At 49.8% G+C, this 16,629-nt stretch overlaps 1 protein-coding gene across 1 annotated transcript in view; it reads left to right on the forward strand.

The window, feature by feature from the left end:
- The first annotated feature begins 1,257 nt into the window (after positions 1–1,257).
- Positions 1,258–16,629, forward strand: part of TRIO (trio Rho guanine nucleotide exchange factor) — a 372,408-nt gene continuing 357,036 nt past the window's right edge. The window contains exon 1 of the mRNA XM_065873385.1: positions 1,258–1,414. Within this exon, the coding sequence (XP_065729457.1) occupies positions 1,258–1,414 (157 nt within the window). The remainder of the gene's footprint in view (positions 1,415–16,629) is intronic.

Here is a 16,629-nt window from a genome sequence, read left to right on the forward strand (position 1 = left end):
TCAATCTTGTTTCTCTCTCTCGTTTTCGGCAGCATTGGCTCCTTTAACCTCTGACACCCATAACTTCTGCTCCCTTTGCTTGCAGCCACGTCATAGGCGTTTGTACCTGAATATTTGTCATATGCTGGCTTGACACGGGTCTTCCGTAAAGCTGGATGTCACCTACCCCTCATGTCCTTTGGTCTCCTCAGCCACCATCACCTTCCCCATTCTCTACATTCTGGTGGGGTAGCTGTGAGTCCGCAATCCCATTTTACAGACGAGAAGACGTCCCCCAGGAGTTCAGAGGCTTGATCTGCTCCCTCCGGGACTGGAGTACACAACACCCATTTTCACGATCTCTCTATTCAACAACTATTATGGAGCCCTGTCTACGTGCCGGCGCCCGCGCTGCGCCAACGAGAAACACACCGGTCCCGTGCCGGAGTCAGCCGGCCCCGCGGGCGAGAGCCGCAGTGAACAGCTCAAGCGCCCCGAGGACGGCCTCGCGCAGCACGAGCGAGCGCCCGGCGGGGGGCGCAGTGCTGGGCCTGGAAAGGGCCGCCCTCGCTGGTCAGAGCGCTCCTGCTCCTACCAAGGGTTGCAGCTGCCGGGGAGAAGGAGCAAGACTGAACGCTCCCACAGGCATCCGCCGGCTCTCTGGGCGACCGGCACCCCGGCGCCGCCCCGCCTCTCCCGCCAGGCCCCGCCCACCATAGGCCCCGCCCACCCACCGAGCCCACGCTCCGGCCCCTGACGATATTCGCCGGAAATTGCCGAAGCCCCTCTTTTTTTTTTCCTTCCTCTCTCCTTTCCCTGCTCTCCCTTTTCCTTTCACCCGGGTTCCCTCTGCCGTGATTTCCCCCCTCCCCCTCCTTCCTTCCCCATTTGAAATCAAGATGGAGGCTCGCGGCTGCCGCCGGCGCCCGTGATCCCGGAGCTCCCGCCGGCCACGGGCCCCCGCCCTCGCGACTGCGTGTCCGGCACGGTGCGCGCTGCTGCCCGCGCTCCGGCCGGCGCCGCCGAGGCCGTGGCTCCGCGCCCCCGCCCCGCGGCCGGCTCGCGGCTCTCGGGCGGAGTCCTCGTCTATGTGGGCGCGCTCCTCCGGCCGAGCCGCCGCCGTCGCCGCCGCCCGCCGCCGCCCCGGGGCTCTGCGTCCACGCGCCGGGCGCGGGCAGCTGGGCGCTCGGCGCCGCCAGGCCAGGCGCGGAGCGGGCGGCGCGCGGTGCTAGGGGCGCGGGGCCCGAGCCGGGCGCGGCCGCGGGCGCCGCCGCAGCCATGAGCGGCAGCAGCGGCGGCGCCGCCGCCCCCGCCGCGTCCTCCGGCCCCGCCGCCACGGCCAGCGCGGTGAGCTCGGGCTGCGGGGGCGGCGCCGGCGAGGGGGCCGAGGAGGCGGCCAAGGACCTGGCCGACATCGCGGCCTTCTTCCGATCCGGTGAGTGCAACTGCGCCGCTGCCCGCGCGCGCTCCGCCAACCCCGCCGCGGAGGCGCGGTCCGCGGGCCCTGGCGCGCCCGGTGCTCGCCGCCCGTCGGGCCCGGAGCGCGCTCGCCCAGGCCGCTGCCCCGTGCCGGGGCTCCCGGCTCCACACCGGCGGGTCCCGCTGCCTGCGCCTCCCCCCGTGCCGTGGCTCGGCCCGGACGCCGCCGGCTCGCCCTTCCCTGCACCCGCCCCTCGTTCCAGGGTGAAATCTCCCCGTCGCCCGCCCCGGAGGCTACAGCTCCACCGGTTGGGGCGCCGGCTCTTTGTCTCTTTCGAGGGAGGGCCGAGGAGGCGGCGGCGGGGACGGCGAGGGCGGAGGCCCCTGTCCCGGAGGCCGAGAGGACGGGGGCGGCGGGGCCAGGCCCGGGAATGCGGGCTCTCATCTGGGCCCGTCTCCGGGGCTGATTTGTCCCTGGCCCCTCGTCGACCCCGTAAGCCGCCTGGTTTCTTCGCTCGGTCCTCTAGCCTGTCACCTCCCCAGACTCGATCTACACTTCTGGGAAACGGGGCAGCCATGGCACCCGCCGCCCAGGGAGGAGGGGAGGTGGTGGCAGACATGAAGCGTGGCCGGCCGGGCGATGGGTGAGCCATTGTCTCCGGGGGTGCCCCGGGAGGGACATCTGGGAACGTGGTGACCCCAGGGGGCGGCGCGGGGCCGGCACTCGCGGGGCACTGCCTGGGAGGCAGTGCCAGGTGGCCCGGTGTCTCTCGGGCGAGGAGGGGGGTGGCCGCGGGAGAGGCGAACTTTGCGGCCGGCCCGCGGGGAGGAGGCGCGGGAGGCGTGACAGGGCGTCCCCGGGACCCCGGCGGCGGCGCCTCCTCCCGCCCGGGCCCAGATCCCGCGTGAGCTGGCCCCGCGCCCCGCGTCCCCGAGCCCAGTCCCGTTGGCTGGCGCGTCCGGGCGGCGGCAGCCTCGGGGCCCGCAGCCCGGAGCGCAGCGCCCAGCGGGCCAGGTGCGGGGCAGGGAGGATGCAGACTCGGCGCTGGAGAGCCGAGGAGGGCGGGCCAAGTCGGGGCCGCGGCGGGCGGGCGGGCCCAGGGCGCGTGCGGAGTGCTGGCGGCGGCTCCCGGGAGGACGGCTGGGCCGGGGACGTCGGAGGAGCGGCCTGCGACGGGGCGCGCCCCGGAGGCCGGCGGCTCACGTTCCTTCGTGGCCTCTTTCAAAATCAAGTCGCCAGATTCGGTGAGATCAGTTCGGTAATCCGGGTCACAGGGAGCAGTTTGCAGCGGGAGGGCGATGGTCGGAGGCAGAAGTGAGCAGTGCCGGTGCATCCCTGGTTTAGTACTGTCTTCCCTCTTTTCTTGGTCCTTGTCAGGTGGGGTTACTTTTGAGTCGTTGTAAGAGATTGGTTGTGGCTGGGAGTGACATACGCCGACTCAACACTGTCAGCTTGGGGTTAATATACTCCCCACTGCGCCCTCTCCCCGCGAGGTCCCCGCAGAAAGCAAAGGTTTAGGAAAACATGAACTCCTTCAAATGAAAGCCTTTTATTTTGTGCAACTAGCCCGATAGAGAAGCCCCGTCTTACCTTTTAATAGCAGACCTGGGACGTCTTCCCTTCATGCCCTGCAGCTAAGTCTAGTATGTCTTCTCACTGTCTTTACCACCTGTCAGAGAATAATGGATTCTGTGCAGAATTCAGCTCCTTTCTCTTAGAAAGGCGCCTGTGCCCTGGTGATGGACTTTTTGGTGCTTTCTGAGACCGGTCTTTCTTATATCTTTATTATGCATAGTAGAGAAATCACTTCTTTCGCTCCGAAGAGCCTCAAAAGACATCAGGTTGGACTGGCTGCTCACAGAAAACTTGCCCCCAGTCAGTGTGGCTGTCCTCAGGCTTTACCTGGCGAGGTAAATCTGTTGGTGGCCATGCCTAGGCCTGTGCTTCTGCTCCTCTGCTTGGTCTCCTGTACATGTTCAGTTTGGGGCCGAGCCAGTCGGTGCTGCCTACGGGTTTATTCCTTTCTTCCTCCTTCCAAAATGGTTGGGCAAACTGCCCCTTTAGTTATCTGACTTGGAATCAGGAACCAGAGCAGATTTTAAGTAGGCAGCAGTTGCGCTGTCCCATCCCAGGGGTAGCGTGGAACATCTTTTAAAAGTGCTTTTCCCTCCTTTGGGCAACTCTGAATCCCTGACCTAGATCTTGGCTCCAGCATCTAGGGCAGTGATATCTGGCAGAGGGAGGGTGGAGAGGGACCATTGATTTGGATTGGTCGGGTGGGATGGGACGAACGTTTAGACAGATGAAGCAGGAGGACCCTGGGTGGGGACCTCACCTGGTAGAATGGCTCAGGCAGGGGTCCTCCTGGGCAGTTCGGGTTGAATGTGGATGGCTGAACAGAGAGGTCAAGTCCGTTAGTAAAATCGAACATTTTTTCCTAAGATGTAGAAACACAGGAAATAGGTTCTCGTTGACTGGGGTGGACAGATCAGGGTGTGAACATTTTCCTAGGGTGTTGTGAGCCTGGTACTTAAGATTGCCAGTCTGACTTAGACAAGGCGTTTCTACTGGTTGCCTTTCATTTCTTGGCCCTGGAACTGTTTGCTTGGCTGCCTTATTTTCTTTCCTCCTTTTTGTTCCTTGTCTGTCCTGCATTAAATTTTATCCTTGTAGTCACTGATTGAAAACTGGTACCCATGGTTGGATGAAAGAAGGAGAATTCAGCTTGATAGAACTTTTAAATAATTAGAGCAGTTCAGGCATAGAAGGGGCCGTCATGATTACTGGACACACTCAAGCAGGGGCACTGCCACCTGCCAGGGTTCGGAGCTGGGTGCTGGGGGCAGGACTCCTGCACTTGGAGAGGGTCTCGGGAGATAGCTCAGGGGCTGTTTCCTCCTTGGATTCCGTAGTTCCCTCTGAGCCCCCAGCACCTAGTGGTTATTCTTCACTTTTCTTTTAAAAAGGCATCACAAATGTGAGCTGGTCAATTTAAAAAAAAATTTGTTTTAAAAATTTTATGGAAGAGGAAGCAGGCTTCTAGGGAGGTTGAATGACTTGCTCAGAGTGGAGCTCCGGTAGAGGTGGGGTCAGGGCCAGGAAGCACGCCCCTGACTCTGGACTTCTTTCCCGGAAGCCTGTCATGGCCGGGACTTTGCCTACATTAGTTCTCAGTCCCACCGGGACCACTCACTTTTATTGCCAGTCTCTTTTGGGGTTCTGTTCTTGTGGCAATAAGTCATTCTTTCAGAGCTTTCCCTTTAACCTTTCTAGAGTGTGTGTGGGGTACTTACATAAATGCATTATTTTTAACCTGCTTGGCATGTTTTAGGTTGGCATTAAATGAATGTGCAGAGAATAAGGGTTTGTGGTTATTATGAAGAGTCACGGCTCATCGTGCTGTGTTCCTTTCATTACTAAATCTTATTCTGGACCCCTGGCTGCAGCGCTTCTCTTTCCAATGGAATATGTGAAGACACTCGAATCTGTTCCTTAGTGAGGGAGCAGTCTGCATATCCTTCTATGTTGATAGAATGGTTTCCTCGTGGAATATCGAGGGAACTTGTCTTTGTATTTATGCTTCTAACACCACTTATGTAGCTGGCTTCTGAGCTTGTGTTGCTGCTGCTTTGTATATTTAGAAGCCTGGCGGCTTTGGTCTTTGTTAGCACCAATAATAATTATCAGTTGGTCCTTGTTACCCTCAGTGTTTTGAAAGGGAAAGTTGAAGAAAATGAAACTTCATAGTGAATGTTGGTTTCCCCTTTCTCAGTGGCACCGTGAGGCTCAGTTTTAGAGGAGAGCAAAGAGATAGCTGAAAATATCCTGTAAGTGATTTTCAAGAAATCAAAGAGCAGTAAAACAATCATTGAAGGAAACTTTCCGTTGAGACCTTGTAAACTGACTTACTGACATGGAATATTATATTGTTTCCTTTGCGATTTAACCATCCAAGATTCAAGTGAAGATTTAGGTGAAGCCATTTAAACCATTTAAATGATTAACCAAGGTTTAAATGAAGCCAGTGGTTCTGTTTGAGATGGGGCATGGGTTTAAGTATGTTTTTCAAATGTATATTAAAAATACGTGATTAGGGTGGCCTTTTCAGACCTCTTAAATGTTGTGATAGATTTGGGACTTGTTTCTAAGTGAAAGATGTGTTTGGAGCTGTCATAATCTAAATCAGCTCTATCTGATATTTAAGTTTATTTACTTGACTCCTCTACTGAGAAAATTTTCTCTCATATCCTTGGTGGAATTCCAGAGAAAAGTCAAATTCTTACTCAGTACTGCCTAGTAAAGTCACTTATGTTGCTAGGGATGAATTGTGTTTTACTATAAAAAGCAGTCTTAACAACCCCCTTCTTTCCTCCTCGGTTCTATCATGAATTGCTTTTTGTTTCCTTAAGTGCATTGTCTTGACAAATTTTTAGTAGCGCCGCTGGCAGAGCAGTAGCTATTCTGTGGATGGTGAAGAAATGGTTTTGGGTGAGAACCCTACTACATTGCCCTGAAAGGTAGTGGCACCTCTGACGCCGTTGCTCATTTCTTCCTCTTGCGAGTGTTCGGCTGAGTGGACTTGGGTGAACTGACTGGGGTGACTGTGTTGTTTGTCTTGTGGACAGAGATGCTGTCTTTTGTGTCTTCTCCCTGCTTCTCCGCCCCGCTGAAGCCTCACTCGTGGGCAGTGAATAGGATGGGCCCACGGGTGCAGAAGGGGTGAGAGGGATTAGATGGTACAGAGACAGAGTTCTCTTTTGTTCTACTCCAGATTCCGCTGGTGAGCTGTCCAGCAAGCCCTGGGCAAGGGGATGAGCATGCATGGGAACCTTCCCAGTGTGCCTTGCGAATGGGAATTCTGGCAGATGTATCGTTATTATTATTCGCCTGGAGCCATTCTGGGTATCGCTATCGCTGTGTCTCTGAATTAGGCCAAGGAGCAGAAAGGAGCAAGGCTGTGTGGATCAGGACCCCGCGGGGTGCCTTCCCCTCTGCCTACTCTCCATGGCCCTGGGCTCCTGTGCCCGCTGTGGAGACACTGCGCGCCCGAGCCTCTGGCTCCTGCCCCTGACACAGTGCTCAGCCCCGACCAGACCGCGATGCCACTCCGTCGCCGCCACTTGAAAAAGAGGAGACCCTGGCTAGAGTTGCCAACGCCGTCTCCCAGCATTGTGGCATCCTCGAGCCTTCTGCGCAGAGGGTCTTGTTTATGGGAACTCTTGCCCCAGCGGTTAATGGTTGGCGAGTTCCTGAGTCTCATCTTCCCTTCTTATTTGGTAATGGAAGCACTCAGTTTGCTTACAGAATAGTCGTTACCTTAATTTCCTCTTTTTTGTTCCCTCTCCACGTAAGGAAGCCCCTGGAAACCCAGGTTCTGAACCACCTGCCCTCTGGGAAAGGTTATATGTCTGGGGCGAGAGCGAGAGTGAGAGTAGGGTGTGTGGACTTTCAAGCGCAAGGTGTAGGGGCTTGAGCTGGAGAAAGGCGTTTCTCTGGGGTTTCTGGGGTTTTTTCCTTGTGAGACCTCCTGGTCAGTCTGGACTATTTGGTCTAATGCCAGATGTGCTCTGGCAATGTGAAACCGCCCTTTGGTGATAAATATACTTGAATTGTAGATTGCTGACTGTTTTGATCAGCCGCACGTCTACTCTTCTCTGGTTGGGGAGGATTGCGGAGTAATCTATAGAGCAGATCTTGTGTTTTGGAAGCATCACACTCTTTGGGCTCTGTCATAAATTGGTACATTTTAACAGTTACCCTGACAGGGGAAGCTTTAATGAAAACGTTAGTGAGCACACAGTAGATTCTTGGTCTAGGGTACTTTGCGTTAGCAGTGTCCGCGTGAGTTCCTCAGGCTTATTTTCTTACAGTTTGTAGCCCTGTTGTGGACAGCGATTAATTGCACTCGGTTTCTCTTCAGGAGGGGTTTCTGCAAGGTCCTGCCAGCTGCATGGCCCTCCCCTCTTTTCCTTCAGTCTCAGGAAGGTACTTGGTATGCTACTCTGTTCCTGTCCGGCTGCTGGGAAGGGCTAAGGCCCTTTGCTGTCTGCTGTGGTTGTTAGCATTAAAAGGAGTAGGTGTGAACAGATAAACTGGTACATCCATTCAGTTGATGCTGAGTGAAGGAAGCCTGTTTCAAAAGGCTACATAGGGTTCCACTTGTATGACATTCTCAAAAACATAGAATTGCAGGGACAGAGAACAGATTGGTTGATTGCCAGGAATTAGCGGTGGGGAGAGCGTGACCACAGAGGGGCAGTGTAAGGGGCATTTTGAGGGATGATGGAACTGTTTTGTATCCTGGCTGTGGTGGTGATTCTATATATTAAAATTCATAGAACTGTACATGGAAAAAAGAATCCAGTTGTACTGTATTGTAATGTAAAACATAACATTAAAAAAAAAAGGCTAACCACAAACTGGGGGAGAACATTTACATTACAAATCAGACAAAGAATTATATATATAGGATTAAAAAAAGGCTTCCTCAAATCAATAAGGAAGGCAGTCCAAAAGGGAAGTAGACAAACAGACAATTCAAAGTACAAAATGGCCAACACATATTCAAGGAAATGCAAATAAAAACTGTGAGATACCAACAAAAGTCTAAATCTAATAGAAGTCACTTATCTAGGTGAACTTGAACAAAACTGAGTTATTTTAGAAAGATTTTTTATTGATTTTAAGGATAGTAAGAGTCAGAGTGACCTCGGTGGGACCAAACTTCCTGAAACGTCTAGGGGTCACCTAGAGAGACTTTGAAGATAGTTACGGGGAAGTAAAGATCCTTTTCTTGGATTCTGTAAGAAGCGTAACTTGGGAGTCCATTTGGCATATAAGTCAAGTCTGCGGACTTAAAAAAACTATCAGTCACCTGCTTCCAATTTTCCCACTCCAGTGAGTTTTGCTGCTGTCCAGATAGAAAAAGAGTAGCACATGCAGGTGGTCCGCTGTGCCTGGACATTCCTGGTGTTAAAGAAGGAATTTCTAGGGATAAGTTTCATTTGGGGGAGGGGGCCTTGTTCCTGCATTAATACCTATGTGAGGTCATTTGCCCTCTGTTCATGGACCTTCCTGTATGTAATTGACTCTGAAGCTCTGTGTTTTCGCCGTGTTGACGGTTAATAAATGAATTTATAAAGTGTTAGTTTCCCCACTTAAGACTCATAACCATAAGATAAAGCTGAACTTGAGAAAAACACAATTCAAATTTAAAAGTATGATCCTCAAATATTTTTAGATAGGTTTTGTTGGTGTCTTGTTTTTCTTTGTGTGTGTGTGTGTGTGTGTGTGTGTGTGTGTATCTTGGAAAAGTCATAAAACACCCCACTTTGGAATTCTGTGGAATGGGTGGTTTCAGTGCAAGAAGAAATGAATATATCAGAGACTGATTTAAAAAAAATAAATTTATTTATCTATTTTTGGTTGCATTGGGTCTTCATTGCTGTGCGCGGGCTTTCTCTAGTTGTGGTGAGTGGGGGCTACTCTTCGTTGCTGTGTGCGGGCTTCTCACTGCGGTGGCTTCTCCTGTTGCAGAGCACGGGCTCTAGGTGCGCGGGCTTTAGTAGTTGCGGTGCGCGGGCTTTAGTAGTTGCGGTGCGCGGGCTTTAGTAGTTGCGGTGCGCGGGCTTTAGTAGTTGCGGTGCGCGGGCTTTAGTAGTTGCGGTACGCGGGCTCAGTAGTTGCGGCTCGTGGGCTCTAGAGCACAGGCTCAGTAGTTGTGGTGCACGGGCTTAGTTGCTCCGCGGCACGTGGGATCTTCCCGGACCAGGGCTCGAACCTGTGTCCCCTGCATTGGCAGGCAGACTCTCAACCACTGTGCCACCGAGGAAGTCCCACAAAGACTGATACTTGAAATCTATCTTAAAAGAACCCATGTTTCCTTGTATATGTGAAGAGACATGTATAAATGACGTGTGTTTTAATTTTAATTTGAAATTTATGCCAATGAAAAGTCTGTGAGAGTTTGGTCAAAACAGTATCGATTTACAATTGTTTTCCGTCGTTGATTCCTTTTACTTCACTTCCTCTTCTCGCGCTGACCCACGTCTTCAGGGATTCCTTTTTCCTTCATTGCTGCTGCTGTTGAACCCCATGTCTGCAAACCCAAGCAGGGTACTCCTGAGCCATTTGGATTCTGAAAGGTGTATGTTTTCTTACTTGCTTTTACTGTTAGTTAATCCTTGTCCTTCATGGCAGATGTGCTAGGATCTTCAGGAATAACAAAATACATGTTGTTTTTTGGATAACTTTATTAGTTTAGCTTTTAAATGATAAGGACCAAAAAGTACAATTCCTCTACCATTCATTCTGAAGGTGCACACAAATATATTGGGAAGCAATACTTTGATTAGAATGTTGCTGTAAGTATTTCTACTGAACTAGAGTCACTCATACAGTGAAATCTCTAAAGTTTAAATTGTCTGGTATTTTGGCATCCTAATAACGAACAGATTCCTCATGTCTAATACTAAACAAATAGATGTTTCTTGCTTGTAGGTAGCTTTTTTTTTTTTTTTTAATTCATGATTATGAGAAATCCCTCCAGCCATCTCTGCCCTTTTCAGGACCACAGTGATGATAGCTGGCATGCAAGGGACCGTTACTAGCTCCAAAAAGCCAGATTGCACAGAGGCAGAGTATGTTTCACACATTTATTTCGGAGTTATTTCACCTCCATTGAAATGTTGTTGCACTGTCCTGATATATCTTGGGTTCAGGAACGTTGAGAACCGGTGCTAATTCGATGGTTTCCAGGCCAATCTGTTTGCTTCACGTGACAGTTCCGTTCACGTGTCCCTGGACGGGAGCCTCTGGGAGAGCAGCTCCTCACGGGACTAGTGAGCTTCAGCGTTTTCTTAGCTGGCTGTGTACCTGTTTCTTTCCTGATATTTAACCGCAGTCTGAGAGATGCAGGATCTGCAGGGTTCGCTGTCGGGCATCTCTCGTCTCCATGGCATTGCTTATAGGTCCTGTCTCAGCTCTGCTGGTCGCTGAACACACAGAAGGAGACGGCCTGTTGGTGAGATGGGACCTGCCCCCCTGAACCAAATTACTGGAAACCTTTGACTGTAGACCCTTAATGCAGGATTAAGGTGGGATGATGGTAGATTTCCCGTGACAGCTTGCAGTGTGGATCGGGGGCTGTTTTGGGGGCAACTAGGATGACGGGCAGTCTTGGAACAGCCCTCTGCCTCTGCACGAGCTTTGCTGTAACCTAAATCTTTAGCAGCAGCTGTCAGATCAGCGTGGGAGGGAGGACCCCCAGCCGTCAGGGGTCAGGTAACACCTTTGGAATTAGGCTCCATAAGCGGGTAAAACAAGTGCATCCGGAAAGCAGTAACCTGCTTGTAAGGTCAGAGGATGATATTTAAAAGAGGTTTATTTTCTTGTCTCCACATGTTATTAATGCCAGTCCTGTCCTTCAAGAAAACCTGGTAAAGTCTTTCTCTTAACTGTTATCTCTGCTGCTGCTACCATCTGAGTGCCTGTGATTCGAGATGCTGTGCAGGTGTTTTATATACATTTTCTTATGTAAAATCAAATCCCCCTTCCAGCAGGTGGATGCTATTTCTGGGTTAGGATGAGGATCTCAGCCTCTGGGGAGGTTGAATGACTGCCCCAGTTTGCACTGCTTGTAGGGGCTGAAGCTGGAATTTAAACCCATGGCTGCCAGACCACAAAGCCCCGACATGCCCTTTGCTTCCCTGATGGAGGGAGAGAGTAGAAATGACCCTCACTCTGTATAGCATCCCACAAGGTACTGTGTTGTAACTTTCAGATTTTTAAAACTGAATATGTATATCTTTGTGTGTTGAGGATGGAAGCTGTAATTTAAAAGTCTCACACCAAACAAAGGTGGAATGAAAGATTCCAGGATAGAGCAAGCATTTTTTTCACGTTGGTCTGAGCCCTATAATTTAGCTTCTATGCCTTTCCTTTTGTCACCTAATTAAAAATGATGTTCCTTTTTACATAAATAACCCTGGTAAGCCCAGCTTTCCCACTGAGGTGTATTGAGTTTTCCTGGCTCCCAGCTGTTTCTGTCTGGGGAGGACTCCTGTGGAAGTGCTGGTCCCTGTTTCTCTGGCTGTGGACTTGGCCGGGGAGGAAGTCTCTGCGGCGGTCAAGGTCAGCTTTCAAGGTTAGCGGAGGGAGGTTTGGGAAGGGCGGGGAGAGGCTGGCCGGGGAGGGAAGTTTTTTCAGCGGGTTGATGTGTGTGACACCTTATAAAGATTACTGGGGCTTCCTTTCTGAGTGAAGAAGGGAGCCCGGGTGGGGGAGTGGGGAGGGGCCAGAAGCTGTTAAAGCTGCTTTGTCCGGGACAGTTTTATTATAAGGTGGGTGTGGTCACTCCTGGGTTCTTTCTGTGTAGCTATTTTGTTGCAGCCACTCATGTCTTTGCTGTTATTCATGGAAATGTGCCCATAGATGATGAATGTTGTGGTCATGGGGAATAGATTTATTTTCCACCGTCCTCTTTTAGTGAGATAAGTCTCGGGCATGTGTTCTAGGCTTTCCTACATGTGGGGTGCATTTTCGTCGGTCACACCTCATCCCGCCCTCCCCAAACTGTAGCCTGATTTTATGCGATGCTTCAGGTTTACTGCACGTGCAGGTCCCAGCAGCATTTCCACACTGGGAACATGATCAGTTTTCATGTGTCTCTGAGTAACTCCACATCTTCCTTGGACTTTTACTATTTCAGTCAGAGGATGGTTGAAATGCTGGTGTCTTGGATGTAGACATTATATAACCGGAAGGTGTATTGTACTCTTAAAATCTGCTTTTCATTTCCTCCTGGTTTACTCAAGGAGTTTCTAAGTTTCAGGTTTTTTCATTTTTGTTTAATTCTCGCTTTTAAAAAATGTCTAGAATTACAAAAGTAGCATTGGCCTGCTGTTTAATGGGAGAGTGTGTGCTTTTGACATGCTATTTTAGCTTATCTTTGATTTTAAACCAACAAAGGAGGTACAAGGCTGAAATCCATATCAACTTAGTCAAATTGAGATTTCACTGTATGTATCATTTTTTGGCTGTTTAGTTGGTTCATGTCTTCATTGTTGATTACATTTAAAGTTTGTTGAGGTTTTCTTTTTGGGGGGCGGGAGCAGGTAAGTTTGCTTTGAGAAGCCAGTATTCATGTTCAAAGAACTCATATTCCCCAGTTGTTACTATTTCACCTCAGGTGCATCACCTACCCCTCCCCTCCCCACGCCCCTCTAGATACACACACACATACACATACATATATATTTTGTATATATTAAATTTACATATTACTTTGTTTCTGAACCATTTGAGAGTAAGTTGCAAGGTGATGGTCCCCTTATCTGTAAAAGGTGGCTCGATAGTATTGTCTAAGAGCAAGGACATTCTCTTACAATAGTGACCCAAATCGTTAATTTTGATGTAATATTATTATATAAATCTGCTGACTTTACTAAAATTTTACCAGTTCTTCCAGAAACTGTTGGCGTTTAAAAAAATATTGGTGGGGGGCTTCCCTGGTGGCGCAGTGGTTGAGAGTCCGCCTGCCGATGCAGGGGACACGGGTTCGTGCCCCGGTCTGGGAAGATCCCACATGCCGCGGAGCGGCTGGGCCCGTGAGCCATGGCCGCTGAGCCTGCGCGTCCGGAGCCTGTCCTCCGCAACGGGAGAGGCCACAACAGTGAGAGGCCCGCGTAACGCATAAAAAAAAAAAAAAAAAAAAAAAAAAAATATTGGTGGCCCAGCACCCTATCCAAGACCACATATTACATTTAGTTGTCATGTCTCTTTGGTTTTAATTTGGAACATCTCCCCAGCCTGTCTCGTCTGTTACTTTGACATTTTTGAAGATTCTAGTCACTTCTTTGGAAGACTGTCCCTTGGTTTGGGTTGTATGATTCCTAGGTTCAGGTCGTGCACTTCTGGCAATAAGGGCTGTGTCCTTCCCCGAGTGCCCTGTCAGGGACACAGCTGTCAGCTGCCCCATTGTGGGACGTTTGTTCAGTTTGGTCATTTGATTTAGGTGGCGACTACCAGGTTTCTCCACTGTATTTTTCCCTTGTAATTAGTGTCTTGTGGGGAGATAATTTGAGACTATGTAAAATCCTGTTCCTTTCCCGACTTTCATTTGCTGGTTGTCTCCGTTAATGGCTTTTGCCTGAATCAGTGATTACTATGATGGTTACAAAATGGTGATTTTTCTAACTTCATTATGTCTTCTGTATTTCGTTGGTTTTCGACCGTAAGGCAGAGCCTTTCCTTCTGCCCTACTTATTTATTTATATAAGTGCGACCTCGTGAATTCCTGTCTTACTCAGTGGGTTATAATCCTTTGTTATCATTATTTAGTTTGATGCTTAACTTGTCCGAGATCTGGCCATGATGTCCTTTCAGGCTGGCTCCTTTATCTTCTGTGACATGTTCCCATCATTTTTGGGGCACTTTGTTATTTTCTGACACAGTAAAATATTCCAGGCTTATGTTGTCCTTTCCTTACTCCAACCCTGAAATCAGCTGTTCCTCCAAGGAGCCCTGGTTCATTTTAGCAGGAAACAGCATTAAGAAACTCAGTCTGGGCACTAAGTGTACTTACTGCTACAGGGCTTTCATTGCTTCTAGAACCTCTCAGTCCACAGAGCTAGGAAGTGGGGAGTACGTATGTGTGTATGTCCGCACATACATGTATGTACACCCACACACACAATGTCACATGCACACGTGCCGCTTTTTCTGCACCTGTCTGTCTAGAATAAAAACCATGATTTGCTACTCGTGCCTTCAATTCCAGTCCAGTACTACAAACTGCATTTCAGTCTTGCCCTTCCCAGATTTGTAATTCCTTTCTCTGATGGTGAAGGCTCTTTTTATCCTCAGTGTCTTTGCTGATTTACTCAGTCCTAGAAAATGCAGTAAGCAGTTTCAGAATGCTGAGCAATACCACTGTGATTAAAAGGAACCTACATCTTCAAGTTGAAACTGTTCAAATCGGCAGTTAGTGGTCAGCTTCTGTTCAGCTCTTTGCCTTGTCACTTAGTCACCCAAAGAAAACAGATGAAGTCATGCCTGGAACTCCCCTGAGGCATGTTTAAGAAAAGAGCTGCCAGACTCCATCAACAGCTCACTTTCTGGAGATGTGGAAGTGCAAAATTGAAAAATAAGGAGTTGCCAAAAAAGAAAGGGAGATCGATTTCTAATAAGTATGGTTTATAAAGCTGACACCTGTTGTGGGAAAAACACTTTATCATCTTCATTTCCATATACTAATTGCTGGAAGAGAGGAGGAAAAAGGAAAGTGTTGAGATAATAAGAATGAATGAGGAGACGTGAGGGATGGCCTGGGACCAGGTGTCTGTTAGGATGAGGATGGAGCAGTGGTGGTCCTTTCACAGGAATCCATCACATGCTCCGAGTAGGGGGAGGAGCTGAGTCCCTCTGGAGTAAGTCATGAGTCACGACTTGGGAGACCTGCTTGCTGCCCTTCATTGACCAAATGTTTCTTCCCAGAAACCACCTGCAGTAAATTTCATGCCGCTATGTAGTGTCTGCTGTAGCGCGGGGTTTCTGGGACGTGTGTGTGTGCACTCAGTTCCAGAAACCGTAGACCACTGGGTGCAGATCTTTCTTATGTTACAGGCAAAGTGAATATTGGCTGTTCAGTGTTTTGCTCCATTAAATGATGACATAGAACTTGGGCCCTTGATTTGGGGAGACAGTCTCGATTTCATACATTGTGTTCTGTATTTTCTGTGACTGTCCTCATGCTTGTCAGAGTGTGCTGTGGAATATTTAGCCTCTGGACCTCTACAGGCCCTTCCTACAACTAGACATTTTAGCAAGAAGAATCATAATTTGCTTATTAATGTTTTAAGGGTGAAAGCTTTTTGATTTAGAAAACTTGGAGAGTAAAAGGTCATGATTGCTAATTGGTCAAGCATTCTGGGGAAGGACTTGGGTGCTGAAGACGTTCTGGAATTAGCTAGTGGTGATGGTTGCACACATTGTGAATAAACTAAACCCCACTGAATGATACACTTTAAAAGGGAAAATTTTATAGTATGTGAGTTACATATCAATAAAAAAACGTTATGGCTAAATTGGCAATATTTCAGATTCTTGAACAGCTTCATTTATTGTGTGCTTAAGCCACCAGCTGTTTAATTTTCATAGCCCTCTGCAAGGTAGGCAGTGACATCCAATTTTATACCTGAGGGAGGGGACTTAGCGAGGGCTTTTAACTTCCTGTAGGTTAGTAGCTAGTAGGGGTGGCCAGGAGGATGCTGAGCGCAGTGTTTGTTCTCCCCCAGGTGGGTGTCCCCGGTGGAAAGCAGATGCCTGCGGATGGTTTCTCCCGCTGCGCCATGCGTATCACACTGAGGTATGTGACACCATCCAGGGAGCTTTCTATGTCCCTTTTTTTGGTGTCAGGGAGAGGAAAAATAAGTCACTCCTCTTTGAAGGAGGGCGTTGAGGATAAGATCTGGTTGGGCTCCAGTTGTGATTTGATGGTACCTTTGGTAATTTCTTAGGAAGCGTTGGATTAACTGTCCCGTTGAAAATTTCAGGGAGTCTCAGTCAAAAAGAAAAGGACGGACTTTGCTTCCCAGTAAGTGGTGTATCTGGGGACAGAGAAGGGCACACCTGAAGTGGTTCAAGCCGGTGATACTTAGTCTCCCTCGTAGCCTCCTGGGGGAGTTGAAGGGAGAGGAGCTCTGCGCTCTGCTCCTACTGAGCATGGCCTGGACATTAACAGTTGCACGCAGTGTCCTCCTGCTCCTGTGAGCTCTGTATTTTTTTTTTTGCGGTACGCGGGCCTCTCACTGCCGTGGCCTCTCCCGTTGCGGAGCACAGGCTCCGGATGCGCAGGCTCAGCGGCCATGGCTCACGGGCCTAGCCGCTCCGCGGCATGTGGGATCCTCCCGGACCGGGGCACGAACCCGTGTCCCCTGCATCGGCAGGCGGACTCTCAACCACTGCGCCACCGAGGAAGCCCGAGTTCTGTATTTTTGAACATTGGAGTCAGCTCTGCTCACTCGCATACACGACCAGGAGTACGTGTTAGAACTCCAAGACTGAAACCGTATTAATTTGCATAAAATTGCATATGCTCTGTTCAAGAATTTTCATTGTGCCTGTTTTAGAATTGAGTTGATACTTCATAGAGAGTATGTTAGCGTCACTTAAAAGGAGACGTCTCAGAAGAATTTGTGTGGCTTTGAAATTTCTTTTGGGCGAGGTCCCTG

This window comes from Phocoena phocoena, chromosome 3 (assembly GCF_963924675.1).
Source record: "Phocoena phocoena chromosome 3, mPhoPho1.1, whole genome shotgun sequence".
NCBI classification, from domain to species: domain Eukaryota; kingdom Metazoa; phylum Chordata; class Mammalia; order Artiodactyla; family Phocoenidae; genus Phocoena; species Phocoena phocoena.